Consider the following 19,060-nt stretch of genomic DNA (forward strand, 5'->3'; position numbering starts at 1 on the left):
AGGCAGGAGTAGTTGGTTAGCCCTAGGATGGTAACACCAGCTTACGTGGGTGTCCGCAGCGATGGTGACACTGCACATCATGACACTTATTTGGGCACTTGAATGGGAAGGAAAGGAGACCGCCGGCATGGTTCTCTCGAAGAACTCGCCCCACTCTGCTCTCGGCCGTAGTGGTAGATACCAGTTGAACAAAGCTCGCTGCACATGTGGATGAGCCACCATAAGTGAGAGGGTCCTTCCTAGCCACTGCCTCCAACCAGGATGTGCCTCACTCATCGCTCTCCCACTTGGTGTTCATGGGCGCCCAATTGGCAGCTCCAAAAGATGCATCGTAGCGGGTGTAACGCTGCGGGGTGGGGTTGAGTGGCCGTGTGGTGCGGGCCGCCAGCAGCTGACAGAGGCGGCTGTACTTGTCACGCCCCAGGAGCCGCTGGGCCAGCAGCTCCTCGTGACGGCGCTCTAACTCCTCCCGCCCCAGGTGCAGGCTCGCCACGTTCATCTGCAGAGACAGGAAACGGTCCAGCTTGCGCTTTTGGCAGCTCTGTGTTGCCACATTATTCTTGCCGCGCCGGCGTATGTCCCTGATCAGCGCCAGTTGTGCCTCTGTCAGCTCGTACTTTGCGAGTCGCTCGTTGAACTCATCAATAGGCAGGTCCACAATCTCGGCGTTGGATAGGGGCAGGTTGAGCTCCCGCTTATCGTCTCGGGACGCCCGCTCCTGCCGCTGCTCCTCGTTTCGCCCGCCTGCCTGCTGCCGCCACACACCATAAAAAGGGAAGTATCCTCTTTCCTTTCATGCTTTTTCATTATTTTAACTTGTGGTCGAGTATGCATAGAACAAACTGGCAGGTGTTTAAATGAAAGACTTGCAGAACACAAGCGTAATGTATCCCAACCAAGGAATGGTAACCTGTCGGAACATTATCATGGTTGCCCTAGTCAAACTTGCAAGCCATTGTTCAGCGAGTGCACTGTGGAGGCAAAGAGCAAAGATACATACACGCGTGAAATATTCCAGGCCCACATGATTCGCAAGAAAGCAGCCGAGTACGTTAGTACTGCATCGATTAGTCTGTCAGATAAAGAAATCAAGTTTCTCTATGGTAATGGCATGTGCAATGCGATGAGTGTCTTCTCTCTTTGTTGTTGTTTTTTCAAGCAATCCTCTTCATATATGTATGCTTCTGCGCCGTGAATAAAATGTAGTTGCAAGTTAGCGTTGTGCCCTGCGTGTCTCAGGTCCCTGTCGTTTTTGCGCTTCAGGCTTCGCTAAAAATGGTAATGGTAGACCACTTCAGGAACGCCGTGTCGCAGGAGAATTCGCTGGATGAAAAACTTGGCAATTTCTGCTTTGGTACCGTTGGGCAGGGCTTTCACTTCTATGTAACGGGTCATGTAATCGATTGCCACGATGGTTCATTTGTTCCCCGCTGATGAAGTTGGAAACGGGCCGAGGAGGTCCATACCACTTTGTTGAAAGGGCTTAATCGGGGCGGTATTGGGTCTGATTTGGGGCGTTTTGGGTAGCTGACACTCATGGCACGTTTTCGTATTATGAGCAACGTCGACAGGTAACCGTAGCTAGTAATATTTTTCTTGTATCCTGTGCTACGTGCGCGCAAACCCGAGATGTTCCGCTGTTGGCTTATAGGGCAGCGACTGCAGAATCTCCTGTCTGAGATTTTTGGGCACAACAGGGAGCTGTGCAGTTCTGCTGGCTGCGAAGTTCTTCTTCACAAAGACGTCATTGTTTAAGACGAATGAAGATAACTGACCCCTGAACTAAGCAGGAGGAGAAGGTAATGACCTAGGGCTTTAAACTCAGGGTCCGAGCTCTGCTTTTGTGCAAAATTGCTGGCACTTACCGGTCCCAAGAAGACGTCTTCGTCGTCTTCTTTTGGCGGCGCGTCAACGGGGGCTCGTGACAAGCAGTCTGCATCGGAATGCTTAATTGCGGCCAGACTTGTAGATGCCTGATGTCGAATTCTTGAAGACGCAGGCTCCAACGCGCAAGATGGCTGTAGAGATCTTTCAAGTTGACGAGCCAGCACAGAGTATGGTGGTCGCTCACAACCTTGAATGGTTGTTCGTACAAATAGGGGCGAAATTTTAATGTCACCCAAATGATGGCAAGACATTATTTCTCCGTCTTTGAATAGTTGGCTTCAACTTTCGACAGGGAACCGCTAGCGTAGGCGATAACTTTTACATATGTCCGTAAATTTTCTGTACGCGACGGCGCCTAGCCCAAACGCTGCATGCGTCGGTATGAATTTCTGGCTCCGCTCTTTTGTCGAAGTGCCGAGTGCAGGAAGCGACTTTAAGCTGCGCTTAAGTTCTTTGAAAGCATCATATTGCGGCGTTTCCCATTTAAAAGGTACTTCAGCCCTTGTAAGCTGCGTCAACGGTTCGGCGATGCGCGAAAAATTCCTGACAAATCGCCGATAGTAAGCACACAGCCGAAGGAGCCTGCGTAAAGCTTTCTTGTCGGCTGGCTGTGGAAACTGCGATCTCCGCTGTTTTCACTGGGTCAGGACGAACAGCATCCTTGGTAACAATGTGACCTAAGAACCGTACTTCCTCGTAGGTGAAATGGCGTTTCCCTCGTTTCAACGTTAGCCCTGATCCCTTGATTGCTTTAAGTACCGGTCTTAAAAGCTTCAGGAGTATGCAACGGCGCTAGCACAGTGTCCATTACCCGCTAAAACGTCGCTGGTGCAGAGCAGAGGCCGAATGGCATCACCTTGAACTCAAATAGGCTGTCCGGTGTGATGAATGCGGTCTTCTCGCGATCTCTTTCGACGACCTCAATTTGCCAATAGCCGCTCTTCAGGTCCAGCAATGGGAAGTATTTAGCGTTGCGAAACCGGTCCAGTGTATCGTCGATGCGGGGGAGGGGGTGGACGTCTTTTTTCGTTATACTGTTCAAGCGCCGGTAATTACCGTCTTTCTTTACCAAAACGACTCGCGCTGCCCAGGAGCGCTTTGATGGCTGGATAACTAGGGTGCCTGGATGCCCTCTCTCGCCCCCGGGGCGAGAAAGGGCACCGGGCACCCTATGGATAACATCGTCCCAAAGCATTTCTTCCACTTGATCGAGGATGGTCTGGCGTTCTCGCGAGGATACGCGGTGGGCTTTGACGCAGAGGTCTGGCGTGCTTATCCATGACGATGCGTTGCTTGGCCAAAGGAGTTCGTCGCGCTTTCGAAGGTGACAAAAAACATTCGCTGTAATTTTCAATGGCCCGTATCTGATCTTGCCTGCTTTTGGGTAGTGCTGGAATGATATCTAATCTGGGATAGTGGCATTGGTCAACTTGGTCATTCGCGGGCTCGTCGGGGAGGGTGAAGACATCGCTAATTTCTGATAATTCATCGAGGAAGGCGATCGTTGTTCCCTTGTTGATATACGACATTCTTCAGTGATGTATAATTATATCAGCACCTGAGCTTGTCCAGTCTGGAAATGGGCGATGCCTCTTGCGATAGTCCTCTATCCACTAACAACTGGGTGTTTCCATCGACAACCTCTGCAGCGATTTCGACTTCGTTTGTATTTACAGGGACGATGACGCTTGATCGAGGCGGTGCGGTCAATTCTCCGTCGAGGACGTTGAGAGCAACGTGATGCATCGAAGTTCTCGTAGCAGGTATGGCTTTGTCCGAGAGCTTGATGAGTTTTGAACGAAGGTCGATGATTCATACCCAAAATCACGTCGCATGAGCATTGCTGTAGGACGACGAAGCTGGCAGGGTAAGTGCATCCATTTACTCTAATCCATGCGGTGCATCGCCCCGACGACGTAGCAAGGTTACCACCAGCGGTACGGATCAGCGGGCCATCCCAAGTGAGCTGGGCGAGGAACGCTAAATGGATGAGAGATTATAGTCCACTCCGGTGTCCACTAAGGCGGTAACCGTGTGACTGTCGACAGCAACTTCGAGGTCACTTGCTCGTGTCCTCGTATTGCATGTTGGCTCCGATGTTCGATTTCAGCTTCGTCGCTTGATGAGGTCGCGGCCGGGGTACACCGTTGTCACTTCGCTGGGCGGCGGCGTCAACGTGCAGTCCGGTCGTGTTTTCTTCGAGGTTGTCGTCGTGTGCAGCGGCGATTTAATGACTGCGTGGTCGTCACTCGTCGACGATGGCGGAGGATATTCGTGTTTTCGCCGTGAAGCAACGTCACATCCAAAGGTTGCTCTCTTTAGTTTCCACTACGTGGGCTGGGAGACCTTTAATTCCTACATGTAGCTTCGTCCCGGCGATGCAAAGCGGGTCCAGAACGGCGATGGGGACTGTGACAGACGACTTGGTGACGCGTGCTTTGTCCTTCGCAATAAATGGCCGATTTCCTGTAGTTGCTCGCTAGGACGAGGTCATGGGGTGTCTATGGCGAAACCACGCATGCGATGTGTCCAGCCTCATCACAATAGAAGCAGAATAATAAGTTGTTAGTAGTCCTCCAGGCGTCACATTTCCTGGGGTTTGAGGTTCGTTCGTAGGCTTGGCGAGCGGGGGCCAAGAGGCAGCTTACGGGAACGGGATGTGGTAGCGGCGATGGATTGGAAGGTCACATCAGGGCGCAGGACGACGTAATGCAGCAGCGTAATTCAAGTATGTTGCTTCTTGCTTCTTCCGTTTGAGCTGTCGGAAACCGTTGCCTGAGGAACACCCAATGTTTGCTGGACTTCCTCACTGATGACGTTTCTGAGTGAAGCAACCTATGGCTGCGCTTGCAACGGCAAAAGTCGGCGTAGTTCTTCAAAAACTACTTGTCGGATCATCTCATGGAGGGTTTTTCAACTCGTCGGTGTGGTGTCATAGTGGCGTGCTGACAGCGTTTCAAGAGGCTGGTTGTAGAGCCGCGTCCTTGCTTCCAAGGTATTTCCAATATTCGCAGCTTCCAGCAGAATTCTGTCGCAGTCTTTGGCGGCTGGCAAAGAAAAACCTGCCAATAGCTGATCTTTTATACCGCGCATCAACAGGTTCACCTTGGTATCATCTGTCATGCAGGGATCAGCGCTCAGGAAGAGACGCTTCATCTCTTCAACATAAGCGAGGACACGCTCATTTTGGAGCTGAATTCTTGATGGGAGAATGGCCTGAGCTCATCCTTTGCGAACAGAACTTACAAAGGCCGTCAAAAACTCCCTTCTGAGTATCTCCAATACTTCAAAGAAATCTCGTGATTTTCGAACCACACTCGAGCACGTCCTTGAAGAGCAAAGTTGACTTGCCTGCGTTTCACAGCGTCGTTTAAGCCATTGAATTCTGCCACACGGTTGAAATAATAATAATAAAAATAAGTTGATTCGGACATAAATCATGTACACAGAACATGCCCACGGGAAGAGGCAAAAGGAAGAAGCTGGTGGCATACTTCCTGACGAGGCCTCACCCCGGGTCACACATCAATGGCAGAAGGATGGGCAAGGTCCTTTAAAAATGGTCATCCAGATTTTCACATCTTTGGTGGACAGTCCTTGGAAGATTGGAGCTCCTTGGGCTTCACGAAGACAATCAGTGCTGTTGACTGGGCCATTTCCAAAGCTGACGCCACCCAGGGTCGAACGGGCTCCGGCAGAAGACATTGTTCGGCTTGGAGCTGAAGTCGGCGGCTGTTTTGGTGGCCTGTTGGCTGGTCCCCCAGGGCGACAGTAACAGGCCTTTAGTCTTGGCTTGAAGGGATAAACCGGGACACGAAGGGTAGCACCTCCATCAAATGTCGCGTAGGAGTGACAAGGCCGTCGGCAACAAATGAAGAGACTTGATCTTCACAGGAATGAACTTTTTATTGGGCTGACTTGCTCCCGCAAAAGGAAACTCGGTGGCGGTGATAGCAACAATTGTGCTCAGCGGTCATCGATCTACTAACTCCGTCATAAAGACAAATGCTCAATTTATAGACGGCAAGGAAACATCTAAATAAAGCCGCAAACGGTGACTAGCACAACCTAGAACATTGCAGAAACATACGCGAGTGGCCAGTATCTTCGAGACACATCTCGATGCATCTTGCGCGACAAAGAAACTGATAAAGTTCCTTATGGCGACATCGATTATGATCAAAGAGCACAGAATTTATATATTTGCCAAAATCCGTACAAGGCCGTACGCCAGTGGCTATGGGAAAAGAGAACAAGTGAAGATTTGAATGAGTTTGTGGCATTATCATCTGCATATGTCAATACTTCCTTATCAAATACCTCATTATCACAAAATGTGTAGCCTAGAATGTTTTGCCTAGTTAGCAGCCTTAAACAAAGGGATCCAGGTAAAGTAAAAAAAGTGGTGCAGAAAGAGGGCAATCCTGCCTCACTGACGATCAGACAGGAATACTATTACTTAAACGCTTATTAACGCGAAAGCGTTACTTCGCTATGTTCAGATTTCTGTCCGCAGACCGCATCCGCAAAATCGTGTCCGCAGCAGTTGCGGGTAATTGAGAAGTGGTAGGGGTTATGAGTGGTGTCAATCGATAGAACCTCACGTATTGTTGCTGCAGAAAAAAATAATTAGGCTGATATGTTTATTAGATATTTAATTAAAGGCAAAAATATAAAAGTTGTCCGCAGCAGTTGTGAGTAATTGAGAAGTGGTAGAGGTTAATGAGTGGTGTCAGTCGATATAGGGTGACGTAATGTTGTGTTCGAAATAATAATTAGGCCAATAAGGTGATTCGGTAATTAATTAGAGACAAAACACGCAAAATCGTGTTCGCAGCAGTTATGCGTAATTGAGAAGTCATAGAGTTTAATGATTGGTTTCAATCGATAGAGGGTGATATATGTATGCAAAAAAATAACTAGGCTAATAGTTTAATAGGGTAATTAATTAGAGGAAAAAAATGAAAAAATAATGTCGAAAATGGTCTAATTAGCGAATGGCTCGGCGCCACATTTGAATGTATCAAATACTAAATACTGAATTAAATCAGTCAATTAGGATGACGTCAAAGATATTACGTCATGCAACCGGAAGTAGAGCCGAAAAAGGGCATAGGAGGGATTGCCGAGCAATTTGGAAGTACGAAAACCAAAAAAAAAAGGGACACGAAGTGAATTAATGTGACGTCAAGGATGTGACGTCACGCAACTCAAAATAGGGCCGAAAAAGAGCCTAGGAAGGGATTGGCGCTCAATTTGAAAGTACCGAAGACTAAAATGGGTAAACACGAAGTGAATTAATGTGACGTCACGAATGTGCCGTCACGCAACCGGAAGTAGAGCCAAAAAAGGGCATAAGAAGGGATTGGCGCGCAATTTGAAAGTACCAAAGACTAAAATGAATAAAGTGGATAAATGTGACGTAGAGGATGTGACGTCAAGAAACCGGAAGTAGAGCCGAAAAAGTGCATAGGAAGGAATTGGCGTGCAATTTGAAAGTACCAAAACTAAAATGGATATACAAGATGTGAATTAATGTGTCGTAGAGAATGTGACGTCATGCAACCTGAAGTAGAGCCGAAAAAAGGCATAGGAAGGAATTGGCGCGCAATTTGAAAGTGCCAAAGACTAAAATGGGCAAACAAAATGTGAATTAAGCAACTAGATACAACCAACACCAGTATCCGTGCTTTCGAATTACTCCATTGCAGATTCTGAAGTGCTCTTTATTTCTTTTTATGCGAAATCACTATTTCACTGGGTAAATAAGAGAAATAGGCAGTATGTCAGAAGCCTCGACCTTTGAGTGTACTTCTGGCATGCAATATTTGGCAGGTGGCATAACTGGGAACTGATTAGTCGATGGTTTCTGTTACGTCGCAAGACCACGTCATGGGTGAATTGGCAGGTGCTGCAATTTGAGGCTTCAGGATGAGATTGGAATCCAGCCTTCCAGGACCCTTGGCTGTTGTTAGACATGATACCCCAAGGCCACACATACATGTTTGTGCGACATGGTTAAAATGAGGCCTCAAGCCTAGGTCACTGTTGGCAACTTGGGCAGCATACGTCATGATCCTTTGCACGAATGTTTGCGTACATAAAATGTATGTATCACACAGTTTAACTGAGCCAGGTGAGGTGAGGTAAAATATTATGATGGATAAGGAGATAAGAAATGGAGAACTGACAAGCAGGTTGGAGGGCTCCCTTAGACCAGGGCTCCCCTGGCTTTCTTTGCTTCATGGACCAGGTGAACAATCGTTAGCTGGACGCCTAAGGATTTGCTGAACAGCGCTGCCTACCACAGCTTGTATGTATGTTCTGTCTGAGGCAAGTTCTTTTGACTGCTGTACACACTGAGGATATATGAAATAGAGTAGGCCAGGTGCCATATCAGGGACAAAGAGACCTGTAGTACGTGGGATGTATCTTACACCTGACTTGCAAAGTAGGATATGTGATAGTTTGGATAAAGTGGTGTTGTCAGTTTCATGTGTGGAAGGTGGTATTTAAATTTCTCCAGCCTCAGATGCTCCAAATTTCCATATACACCTGGTAGATTTGTTAGCTGCTAAGTTCCCATTACTTAGTTGTCATTACGGTGGCAGTAGCAGAGGCAGAAGTAGCGGAAAATTTTAAAGAGAGCTCTATAACTCTTTTTGCAGTTGAACCTGGATATATCGAACCCGGATAATTCGAATTTTGGTTATATCGAACTCACGGAATATCCCCTTGAAAATCCCATGTAAAAGTATAGCAAAGCTGCGTCGTATATCGAACTAAATTTCACCGGTCGTTCGATATATCGAACTCCGCACCACGCAGGACGGTGCGCCTTCCCCAACCTCTTTTAACTTTACTGCATTAAAGGCTATCGCATCACATTCGGCCGTTTGCCGCGTGACGTTTCCAAGCCACGCGCGGAAGGAATGAGAGGGCACAGTTTGGCGACGGCTGGTCTAGGGCAGCGCCGCGCACGCAGCAGCACGCACTACGCATGCATGGACAAGCCAGCTCGGTCCGTGGCAGACCCTTTCTCCAGTTTGTGTTGTGAATGCTCTGCGCGCGGCGGCTGACAATTTTCTTTTCTTTTTTTTTCTGCGACAGTGGTTTATTTTTGCCGTCATGCTGAACGTGCGAATTTTTTTTTTTTCGAGAGCCGACCATCCTCGTCGTACTAAACGTGCGGCGAGCGTATGCTATGGCGGCTGCGGACGCTAGAAGCAGCATTTTTTTTTTCGAGAGTTGACCATCCACATCGTGCTGAACGTGCGGCGCAGTGTAAACCATGGCGGCTGCGTACGTTAAAAACGGCAGGCGCTTTTTTTTCTTTTTGCGAGAGTTGTTCATTCTTGCATGTATGAATTAACGAAAGCACGCGGTCAGCTGTGATCATGACATCGGCTTCTAGTATTGTTCGCTTCAAACGGCATTTGCAGTTATCACGCCTTCCAATGATTTTGTGGCTGTGGGCTACGCCCGCCCCAAGCGCTGCGTGATAAATCGAACCAGGCTTGTGCAATAAAGCCATCACGAGCACTCTGTCAAGTTGGCTCCCTACCACCGCAGGTTCTATCAAAAGTATAGTCAAAAGATAAACACGCCGTGACGTTATCGCTGCGCAGAATCTTGGCGCGCTTCCAATAAATGAGCTGGAGATGCGACAGCCGAAACAAAGGGTCGCGCCACAGAATGTTTTTTTTTTCTTTTTTCAAATTCTCGGGTGCAAAAGTGGGCGTTGTGTTCATTATGAGAGTGTGTTGATTACGCGACAGGCACAGTATCGTTTTTCACGATCGCAAGTCGCGTTTCAAGCCAATTTCTGTGTATCGAATTATTGATATATCGTACTATTTCGCGATCCCCTTCGAGTTCGATATATCCGGGTTCGACATATGCATGTCACCTATATTGTTCACCTCATCATCATCATCAGCCTGACTATACCCACTGCAGGGCGAAGGCCTCTCCCATATTTCTCCACTTAACCCGGTTCTGTGCTAGCTGCATCCACTTGACCCCCGCGAACTTAACCTCATCCACCCACCTAACTTTCTGCCGCCCCCTGCTACACTTTCCTTCTCTTGGAATCCAGTTTGTTACCCTAAGCGACCATCGGTTATCCTCTCTTCGCACTACATGTCCTGCGTCTTCTTAATTTCCACTAGAATGTCGGTAACTTGAGTTATTTCTCTGGCCCACTCTGCACGCTTCCTGTCTCTTAATGTTACCCCTACCATTTTTCGTTCCATAGCCCTCTGGGTTGTCCTCAACATAAGTAGAACTCTCTTGGTTAGCCTCCACGTTTCAGCCCCATAGGTGAGTACAGGTAAGATGCAACTGTTGTATACTTTCCTCTTGAGCGATACCGGTAAGCTGCTAGTCATAATCTGAGAGTGCTTGCCAAATGCGCTCCATCCCAATCTTATTCTTCTTGTTATTTCCTTTTCATGGCCCAGATCTGCGGTTACTACCTGTCCTAAGTAGACATAATCACCTACTACTTCCAGTACTTCGCTACCTAATGTAAACTGCTGTTCCTTCCCGAGGCTGTTGAACATTGCCTTAGTCTTCTGCATATTGATTTTCAAGCACCTCAATAAGTAGTGAAATGAAAATACCACCACAGTTATGCTAAATCTTGTGTTACACAATTGTAACCGCATTGTGAGCCTTTTTACTCCACTTTGGACCTTGGTAGTATTGAGATAAACTCCATGGGAGGTTTTTGCTCCATATTGATAGAGTATGTTTCTATGCATGAAATTTAAAGGGCGACATTTTATGGTTGTGGTTTTTGTGTCTAAACTATCCATCGATACTAAGCACTATATAGAAATTCTACCCAATTATAACGATCATTTTTAAAATTATTCTCACACATTCGCTTTGCAATCAAAAATGTGATACCTGCTCATGCGACCCCGTTGAGAACCCCTGAGGTGTCCAGTGTGCAAAGAAGCAGTCACTGCCAGCCATAGAGGGTAGGCATGAGAGGAAACATGCTTTCTTCCTGCTTTATTTCGTGAATGCAGTGCGTGCAATAAAAACATTCACAGAATACATCAGCCAGCCTGAGGCAGTGTTCTTCGTCTGGTCTCTCCTATGTACAAACAGTATCCAAGCTTTGTACAAGGCCTATATACAGTGCCAACAGGGCTACAGTAAAGTACCGCACATTAAGCCACCTTGGCAATTCTAGTATTCTTCTCTTGCTCTGCCTGGGGAAAATGAAAGAGATCACACGAAGAAAGTAAAACAGGCATTGGAGTCCGGGGCGAGTCGCTCCCAGCCTCAGCTCCGAGATTGGCACTTTGGTGTCAGTGATGAGCACTGCTGGGAGCTGTGCTTGTTGCCGACTCCTACAAAAAAAGACACACGCAAAATGAATAAATACGAGCCACTATTGAAAATAACACTGCATCAAGGAAGATTGAAAACCAATGCTATTCAAATAATAACACAATGGAACTTTTATCTATAATTATTTGCCGAGCCTGGACAACATTTTAATACATGTCCACAGCACAATGGAGTTCCTTTGCCTTAGCAGGCAGTCTTCTAGAAGATTGTGCCTAATCTGCAGAAGTTGGGGGGGGGGGGTAAGAAAGTTTTAAGCCAAGAAAGAAATAGCCAGAAATGAGTTTCACTCTTTAATTATCATACTACAATGCAATGATAAGTAGTGATCCCATATCTGAGGCGTAATTCCAGTGCTACCAGGGCCTCAGCAGACTTGATGGTCGACCTAGTGGGTTCCTTAGACCCCATATTAAGGCGAAAGTCTTTAATGGCTCTCGTAGACAAAGTGTGTCCCGCTCTTGCAGCAGCTGTCGCGTGGCGTTCCTTGGCGCGCGTTCAAGTGTGGGATTGCAGATGGCAGGAAGACTAGACAAGATGAGACTTCTCAAGCTTTTGCCTTTGACTGCTTTAGTCGCTTAAGTCCCTCGTAGTTTTATTTCATTTCCTGCACAGTTTTTGTCTTTCCCACAAGGCAGAAATGCCGTTGAGATTCCAGTGTCGTCCGCTCATAGCATAGCACCAGTGTCAGGGACAACTATACACTTGCAGAAATTCTGCTTCATGAAATAAAGCAGTATGTATTAATGTATTAAGCAGTAGTGACTTAAACAACGATGTTGAGCTGTTGGATTCTGATCATGATAAAACTGCACGATTTAACACCCAAACATTGGAAGCTGTTTCCATGTTACGTTTGCTTTCCAATTTGCTTGTTTTGAAGCCAATTCACACATTGCGTTGAAGCTCTGAATGATGTTTCTGTTATCTGTAGTGTGTGGATATATAATATGAGCAAGAGCGACCAAAGAAGGATAGAGTTTTGGACCAGCAAAATGCAGGCTAAATACAGGCAAGTACAGGATTGATGCTCCGTAAAAGCCTGAAGCAGATTGTAAAAGCATGCCAAATATATCTCTTTTTCAGTAACTTGTTGACAACACATTGGTTTTTCCTTATATAGGCTCTCGCAAATCCAAAGAATTCTGGAGCTTTTACAAGTATTTTATTCCCTTTTTAATTTTCATGTAAGTAGACCATCAAGACTGTTTAGCAGATTAACATTTTGCGCGCCATAATGAAGAAATTACTCAATAGCTTCCAGCCAAGTGCAGCAATACGGCTACAGTGATATGGCTATTCCATGTTGGGGATCCCCCTGAACCAGTACTTTTTGTACGTCTGAAAAGTTTTGTTTCCTTCTTAAACTGAATTTTTAATTAAAATTCATAGTGTTTGAAAGTATAATTATCAAGCTATACAGTCAAACCTCGATATAACGAACACGCATATTACGAATGATTGAATACTATATCGAACTCTTCCGAAATTATTTTGTCAAACACATGTATTTTTAACTTCCCATAGCGAACGTGGTTCGGCATAAAACGGATATTATGAACTTCGCGACGCCAAGCACTACCTCACTTCAATAGCAGGAGGCAAGCTTCGTTGCACTACAGTTGTGTTGTGCGGCGCAGCAAACGTTCAGGACTACCTCGTAGGCGCTGACAGCGCCACAGATGCCACGACGGCATTGGGAGTTGACAGCCAAAGAAATTTATGGCCTCCGAGATTACCTCCCTCGGAGGCCATAAGAAATCGTTCGAATCTCACAATTGCTGACAGCGCCGCTTCAGCAGCGGCGGCAGCGGCGCGATCGAATGTTGCTTTTGGTTTTTTGGTTTTTGCGTCTTTCGCGTTTTTAGGTTTTTAGTGTTAGCACCGGCGTCGCGGCGTGGCCGTCGTAGCGTTCAGTGGAGGCTGCGTCGGTCGTCGTGTCGAGTGTGGTGCGCGGGTGTGCGTAGTGCTGTGATGGCGGTGAACATGAAAAAAAGAGCAGCACTGACGTTAAAGACCAAGCTCAAGATAAAATCAGGGCCTTCAAGGCAGTTTACAAGAGGAGACTGACACTCTTCTCGTGAAGCTTCTTATGAAGCAGGACAAGATCGACTTGCTGGGAGCATTGAAGCGGTATCGGACAGCGTGAAAGGTGAAACGATTGCCAACTGCTTTCGGCACGGAGGTTTTGTTCCAGCAGAGGCCCGTGCATCAAATGACGATGGGGACGATCCTGACGAAGCAGAAGCAGATCTCCGCGAGCTCGATGAGCCTGGAACGATTTTTCGCGTTTTGTTGGTGACATGCCCGCAACAATGACTGCAGAGGACTTTGTAGGCGGCGGCGACCACGGCTGTACTGACGGACGCCGAAATCACTGTGGAAGTTTCTGAACATCCCGCAGACGAAGCTCAGGCTGACCTGCAGACGATGAGAACATTCCGACTTCACAAGAAGCGCTTGCTGCATTGGATTTACTGCGCTGCCACTGCAGTGCTATTGAGAGCAGTGGGTTTGCCCTTGTTGAGTGTTTGCAAACTGTGGAACAGGGTGTGATACGGAACGCGATCAACACAAAAAAGCAGGCCGCGATAACGCAGTTCTTTGTGCGTAAATAAATGGACGTGACCCAAGTAGGCACCCTCCAAGTTGCTGTGCCTTCTGATTGAATTTCGCTGCTCTTGTGTGTATTTTCGACGAAATTTTATATTACGAATTATGGATAGAGCGAACTATTTTGCGATTTCTTAACTGTTTGTTATAACGAGGTTTCACTGTGTTTCACTGTATTTCGCTATATAAATTTTTCTCTTAGAGTGAAAATGTTATATCAAGGAAACATTGAAAGTAGACTTCTTTCACACAGTTAAAAAAAAAGAAAGGGTTTCCTAGCTCTCAAAGCTTTTGCGTTATAGTTTAGTCGGTGTGTGCAAATGCCGATTCGAAAGACTAATAATCGAAGTTTTCCGAACAGTGTTCAGAAATTACTGAATATACCAAAAATTTTCGAATAAGCCTTCACATACAGTAAACTCTCATTTTTTCGCATTCCTGGAACCAGTAAGAATGCTCGAATTATCGAACGGACCTGTAAAAACTGCTAATAACCGTTTGCATCAAAGTAATTTTGCCTTGTGAACACCTGCATGAAACCCAAGTGACAATGACGATTTTTCTCAGTTTCGCTAGGTGCTTTGCTTTGCGCAAGCTGTTGGAAATGTTTAAAAAGTGCTCCAGAACTGTAAAGTCTTCTGTTATGCATTTCATACTGCGACGCAGTAACAGTGTTGCCATTTCACAAAATTGGCCCGTAGTGTTTTAAGAATGCTTCATCACATAATTAACAAAGTGAAGCGCACAATGTGGTGAAATTGTGTGTGCTCAGCCTGCAGTTCCAGCGTATAGAAAGCAGCATATGTTAATACATGCAAAGGATATATGCGCAGGTGTTCGAACAGTGTGACACCACACCAAAATAAGAACAGTGACGAGCCAAGCAGCATCCGAAATGGTGCAACAAGCCAACGCTCCTGCCCGATCGCAGTGGCAAGATAGTGTAACGTTAAAAAGTGTGAAACCAAAACTATGTGACTGCTTTATTTTGGAAATGGGTCACTTGTGACAATCGTCACGCTTACCATAGCACTTTTTTCCTGTGCTATTCAGGTTTCTGGAGGTCTCTTTAGGTAATCTGTGGCTAAGTGCGTAGTATCTCAAAGCAATATCTTATCCAAATAAACCGCAACGAGCCCACCCATGTCCTAATTAACGAGTGTCCAATGCCATGAATTTGCATGGGCGTCAGCAGGGATCGTGCTTCTAGTTTAAAATTTCCGAATTTATGGGGGTTGAATTGATGAGATTTTAAAAGTACCATGTGCTATTTTTAAACAAACCAGACAAATAATATTTGCTAGTCTTTATTTTTCCATATTTTTTTTCACTGATTCATATATTCGACACCTGAAGAAATTTCTTCTCCATATTCATATTCGATTCATATTTAAAAACTTTCCACATTTGCACACCCCTAGTTTCATGCATTTCGTGGATTATAAAATATTTGTACGCTCTAGAATTTATTTAATAACTATCCTACAAGACAATTCTTTATTGATACAGTTACCTCCTCATTTTCATTTTGTGCTATGTTAGGCAATTTTTGTCGTAATATTCATACTGATAATTTGATTGCTTTCATTTACTAGGTTTAACATCCCCAAGTGACTCGGGCTACAAATAGTTTCAACTACATGGGGTCCATTAATGTGCACAGACATCAAAAAATACACGAGGGTCTTGCGTTTTGATCCTCAGGATCCCTGCACCCTGTTGCTGGGGGCCCTAACCGCTGAGCCACAGCAGCGGGTATGGTACTAAAGTTTAAATAAATGTATTGAAAAAGAACATTCCATTCGCATCATTTTCATGCACTTTACACTTTTTTTACATCTAAAATATTTTGCAGGGAAAGATTCTGTCTGAGATCTTTCAAAAACAGTCTCTCTTCCCATGGTAAGAAACATGATCAACCCCCCAAGTTTGCATACACTAGACACAACTTTCGCCCTGTTAATTCTGAATTTTGGCCACCGGAAACCTGCCCAGCTGCGGCAGCCATGTTTGATGTAAAAGAAAATTATCATAATTGAAACCTTTTTTCCATTATATTTGGACAGTGGTGAGTAAAATGGTGTAGGACAATGCAGCCCCATACTTGTCGCCAGCCTCGGCAACAGTACATGTGACCTATATACCTAAAGAAAAAAAAGAAGTCCTTATCACAACTGCCTTCTTTTCCTATCAGATAAACAGAACTAGCTACAATCTGCACTAATCACCTGGCCATTGAAAAGGGAACCAGTCATTGCCACACTTTCTTTCACAAGCTCAGTGATGGCTTAGCCATTCACACACAAAATCTGAAGAAATCCCTGAGCCTTGGTGCCAGGCAAAAATGTTCAGCATACTTGAGGCACACTGCTGCTCTTCTCTCAGTGATGAGGTCCGCAATCTGCCCGATCCCATTACACACGTAAAATGTGGAGGAAACGTACACAAATGTGAATTCCATGCAGCTATTTCTGCATGGGTTTGAAAACGGGCATGATGATATCAGTTTAGATAAACAAATGAATGAGGACAGCCTTTCCTTCCCAAGCCCTCAAACACATTTCTCAAGCTACAGTAAAACCTTGTTAATTCGAACTCGGTTAATTCGAACTTACGGTTAATTCGAACTGACGCTCGGGTCCCGGCATGGCCCTATGTATTTTAATAGGAGAAAACGCTCGATAATTCGAACATGCTAGTATCTACAACGGTTAATTTGAACTAGGAGCCCGTGGCTCACACCGCTCGCTGTTGCGGCTCGATTGCAAAAGTTATCGGAATCGCCCTCCGTAAACGTGCAGTAGCGTGTAGCCCTCTTTACTCATGGTAATGGGTCAACATGTGGGCTCGGCCAGCAAGGTGGGCCACGATGACGCTCATTCCAGTGCCCGACTGTTAATTCGAACTCCGCTTAATTCGAACAATTTTCTCGGCCCCTTCGAGTTTGAATTAACGAGCTTTTACTGCACCTATACGAAGACTGCAGCATGCAGCATTTAAGGGAAAGTGAAGGATCACAGGACCAACTTACAAGCATAAAAAAACTACCCACATTCATAAAGCAATTTTTCTTCACTTCATTGAGAAACAGCTATTCCCACTACTCTCCGTGTACCTCGCAGGGTGGTTCGTAGCGGAAGACGACCGAGAACATGGCCCCGCCCAGCCGCTGTGCCAGCCAATGGTTCTTGATAACGGCTGCCTTGATGGCCTCGCAGCAGAAGCGGGCCTCCAGGTTGGTGTGCACCGCTCGGCCCATGCCCTCCAGCACCAACAGGTCCGTGCCCAGCTCACGCATGCACCGTGCCACCTCCACATTGATGCGGCTGCAGCAGAAATGGTGCATTTTCTCTGTACCTCATACACAACAACACCCAGTATCATGTCCGAGTATAGAGAGTAACATTCGCGGAAAAGCATATTATACACCATCACACATTCTAAGGCTTCTACCTCATTCTCCTGCGACATTCCATCTTTTCTCACAGGCACTAGAGTGAATGCTCGTTAACTTGAACTTCAATAATTCCAATTTTTAGATAACTAGAACTGTACAACTTGATGTAACCAAGCCCCACAAACTGTGAATAAAAATTCACTGCCTTGCAATCCGCAATCAAGAGCAGATGCAAGCATGAAATAGTTTTATCACCGGCTGGCGTCTGGCTCCACTGCTCAGCTGAAGCAGTTCTAACAGCAATGTTACACGCAATGCTCAGCAGCTTCCTTGAATCATTCAATGGCACGTCTCCACATACCCACGAGGAAGATGCCTAAACAGACAGCAGTGAACTCCGGCTAACTGTCTCCATGTACTGCTGCAGACTGAAACTTGAAGACACCATTGGAGAAGCGGGCTTCATGCATATAGCCATGCTTGCCTGGCTGTGCATTCTTGCTGATGGCAGCATCAGGAACCATGGTGGACGCATAATGCTGATGCTGTAAGTGCAACAAAGATAGCAATGCTGACTTAAAGGTGTACTGAAAGGCTGTCTCGTTTCTACTTCGGAACATGTCCGCTCTGATGGTGTGTTTGAGGTGCCCACCAAGAAGAGGAGATAGCTTTCCTCCTTTTCGCTGTTATGTCACATAACCAGCAGAAAGTGAAAGGGGGCACCTGTTGACGCATGTGCTGTTCCAGCAGCAGCAACGCAGCATGTAGGCATTAGGGGGTGACTCACGAAGGTTTGCCTTTGGTTCATTTCTGTGTTCTCCTACGGTTCAGCGCCACGTTCTCTCAGAAATGCACTGACAATGGCATTAAAAACATTTTGTGCTTAAAAAGCCCATTACACTGAATGCGATTTAGTTCTGCCTTGTATAATTTGTGCCTGGCAGTCTCATGCCTTTCACACGTCCAAAGAAATGCCCCTACGATAGGGTGGCCAAGTCATGCAGCCGCATCAGATCCAGAACGGGCAGGGAAGGATGGGGAAAGGAGGTAAACTACACTGGCATAATGACCACCATGGTGTCTGTAAAGGTGGCTGCCTCCCCCCATGTTGCATGTGACCTTCGAGAACTGCAGCAGAAACTCATTAATTCAACTCCTGTTAATTTGGAAGCCGAGACAATGCAAACTGTTGACATGGCACGGTAGGCAAAGACAAAGCAATGCTATGGCCCTCGGATGGTCACTAATTTGGATGGTACAGGCCTCATGCTGGTCAATTTGACAGGGTTTCCAAAGGCACGCCACATCCAGGGTATGATGGGCATGGTAAGCGAGTGTGAGAGAGCTCTTCATAAACCTCATCTATATGCTGCAAAGCCGACCGCGAATTTATCAAGTGTGCACAGTGACAAGCATGAGAAGCAAGCCATTGTCTCTGAAAATATGCCGACTACTTGGGTTTAGTTTCAGTATAAGCTTTGCACCAGCCCACGAGGATCATGGCTTTGCATCAACCAGCCATTTGGGCCCAAATGCACTCTGTTTTGGACGCTGACTGGTGGCATTATGTATTTCCCTCACTTCCATCAGGCCAAAACTGTCTGGTCGTCAAGTGCCATTTGTGCGCTCTGCGGTGAATCCTGGTCACAATTAAGTGAAGAAGCCGCTTGTGAGAGGGCAGCACTGCTACCGAGTTCTACTGTAAAGGATGACGCAGGGGATGAAAATGCGAAAAGCAGTCACTGTCGTGCTGTGCTCATCCCAAAAGCCAGGAGACCTTTGCCCAGGCTTTCAAAAGTA

At 46.2% G+C, this 19,060-nt stretch overlaps 2 protein-coding genes across 3 annotated transcripts in view; both read right to left on the bottom strand.

The window, feature by feature from the left end:
- Positions 1-268: 268 nt before the first annotated feature.
- LOC146201072 (transcription factor NF-E2 45 kDa subunit-like) lies at positions 269-1,538 on the bottom strand. Its single transcript, XM_084592484.1, has 2 exons — positions 1,467-1,538; positions 269-748 (listed from the first exon to the last, which is right to left on the bottom strand). The coding sequence occupies exons 1-2, from the start codon at positions 1,536-1,538 to the stop codon at positions 269-271; spliced, it is 552 nt and encodes a 183-aa protein (XP_084448610.1).
- A 9,328-nt stretch (positions 1,539-10,866) lies between these two features.
- The window catches only part of LOC146201073 (4'-phosphopantetheine phosphatase-like), a 177,150-nt gene continuing 168,956 nt past the window's right edge, over positions 10,867-19,060 (bottom strand). The window contains exons 16-17 of one of the 2 annotated variants that reach the window (XM_084595616.1): positions 16,979-17,189; positions 10,867-11,252 (exon numbers count right to left, since the gene is read on the bottom strand). In XM_084595616.1, the coding sequence (XP_084451742.1) occupies positions 11,211-11,252; positions 16,979-17,189 (253 nt within the window). In that variant the 3' untranslated portion in view covers positions 10,867-11,210. Of the gene's footprint in view, positions 11,253-16,978; positions 17,190-17,621; positions 17,806-19,060 lie in introns of those variants that run through there. The other variant, XM_084595617.1, reaches the window with a different exon arrangement.

The sequence above is a fragment of the Amblyomma maculatum genome, chromosome 2, assembly GCF_055883805.1.
Source record: "Amblyomma maculatum isolate TAMU_Amacu chromosome 2, ASM5588380v1, whole genome shotgun sequence".
Taxonomy (NCBI): domain Eukaryota; kingdom Metazoa; phylum Arthropoda; class Arachnida; order Ixodida; family Ixodidae; genus Amblyomma; species Amblyomma maculatum.

What these genes read in the sequence shown, in the direction of transcription:
- LOC146201072 (XM_084592484.1), bottom strand. Translation starts at nt 1,538, where the DNA reads ATGAGTGTCAGCTACCCAAAACGCCCCAAATCAGACCCAATACCGCCC. An exon ending in TAAGCCCTTTCAACAAAGTG is followed by an intron (nt 749 to 1,466) that starts GTATGGACCTCC and finishes TGGCGGCAGCAG; the next exon opens with GCAGGCGGGCGAAACGAGGA.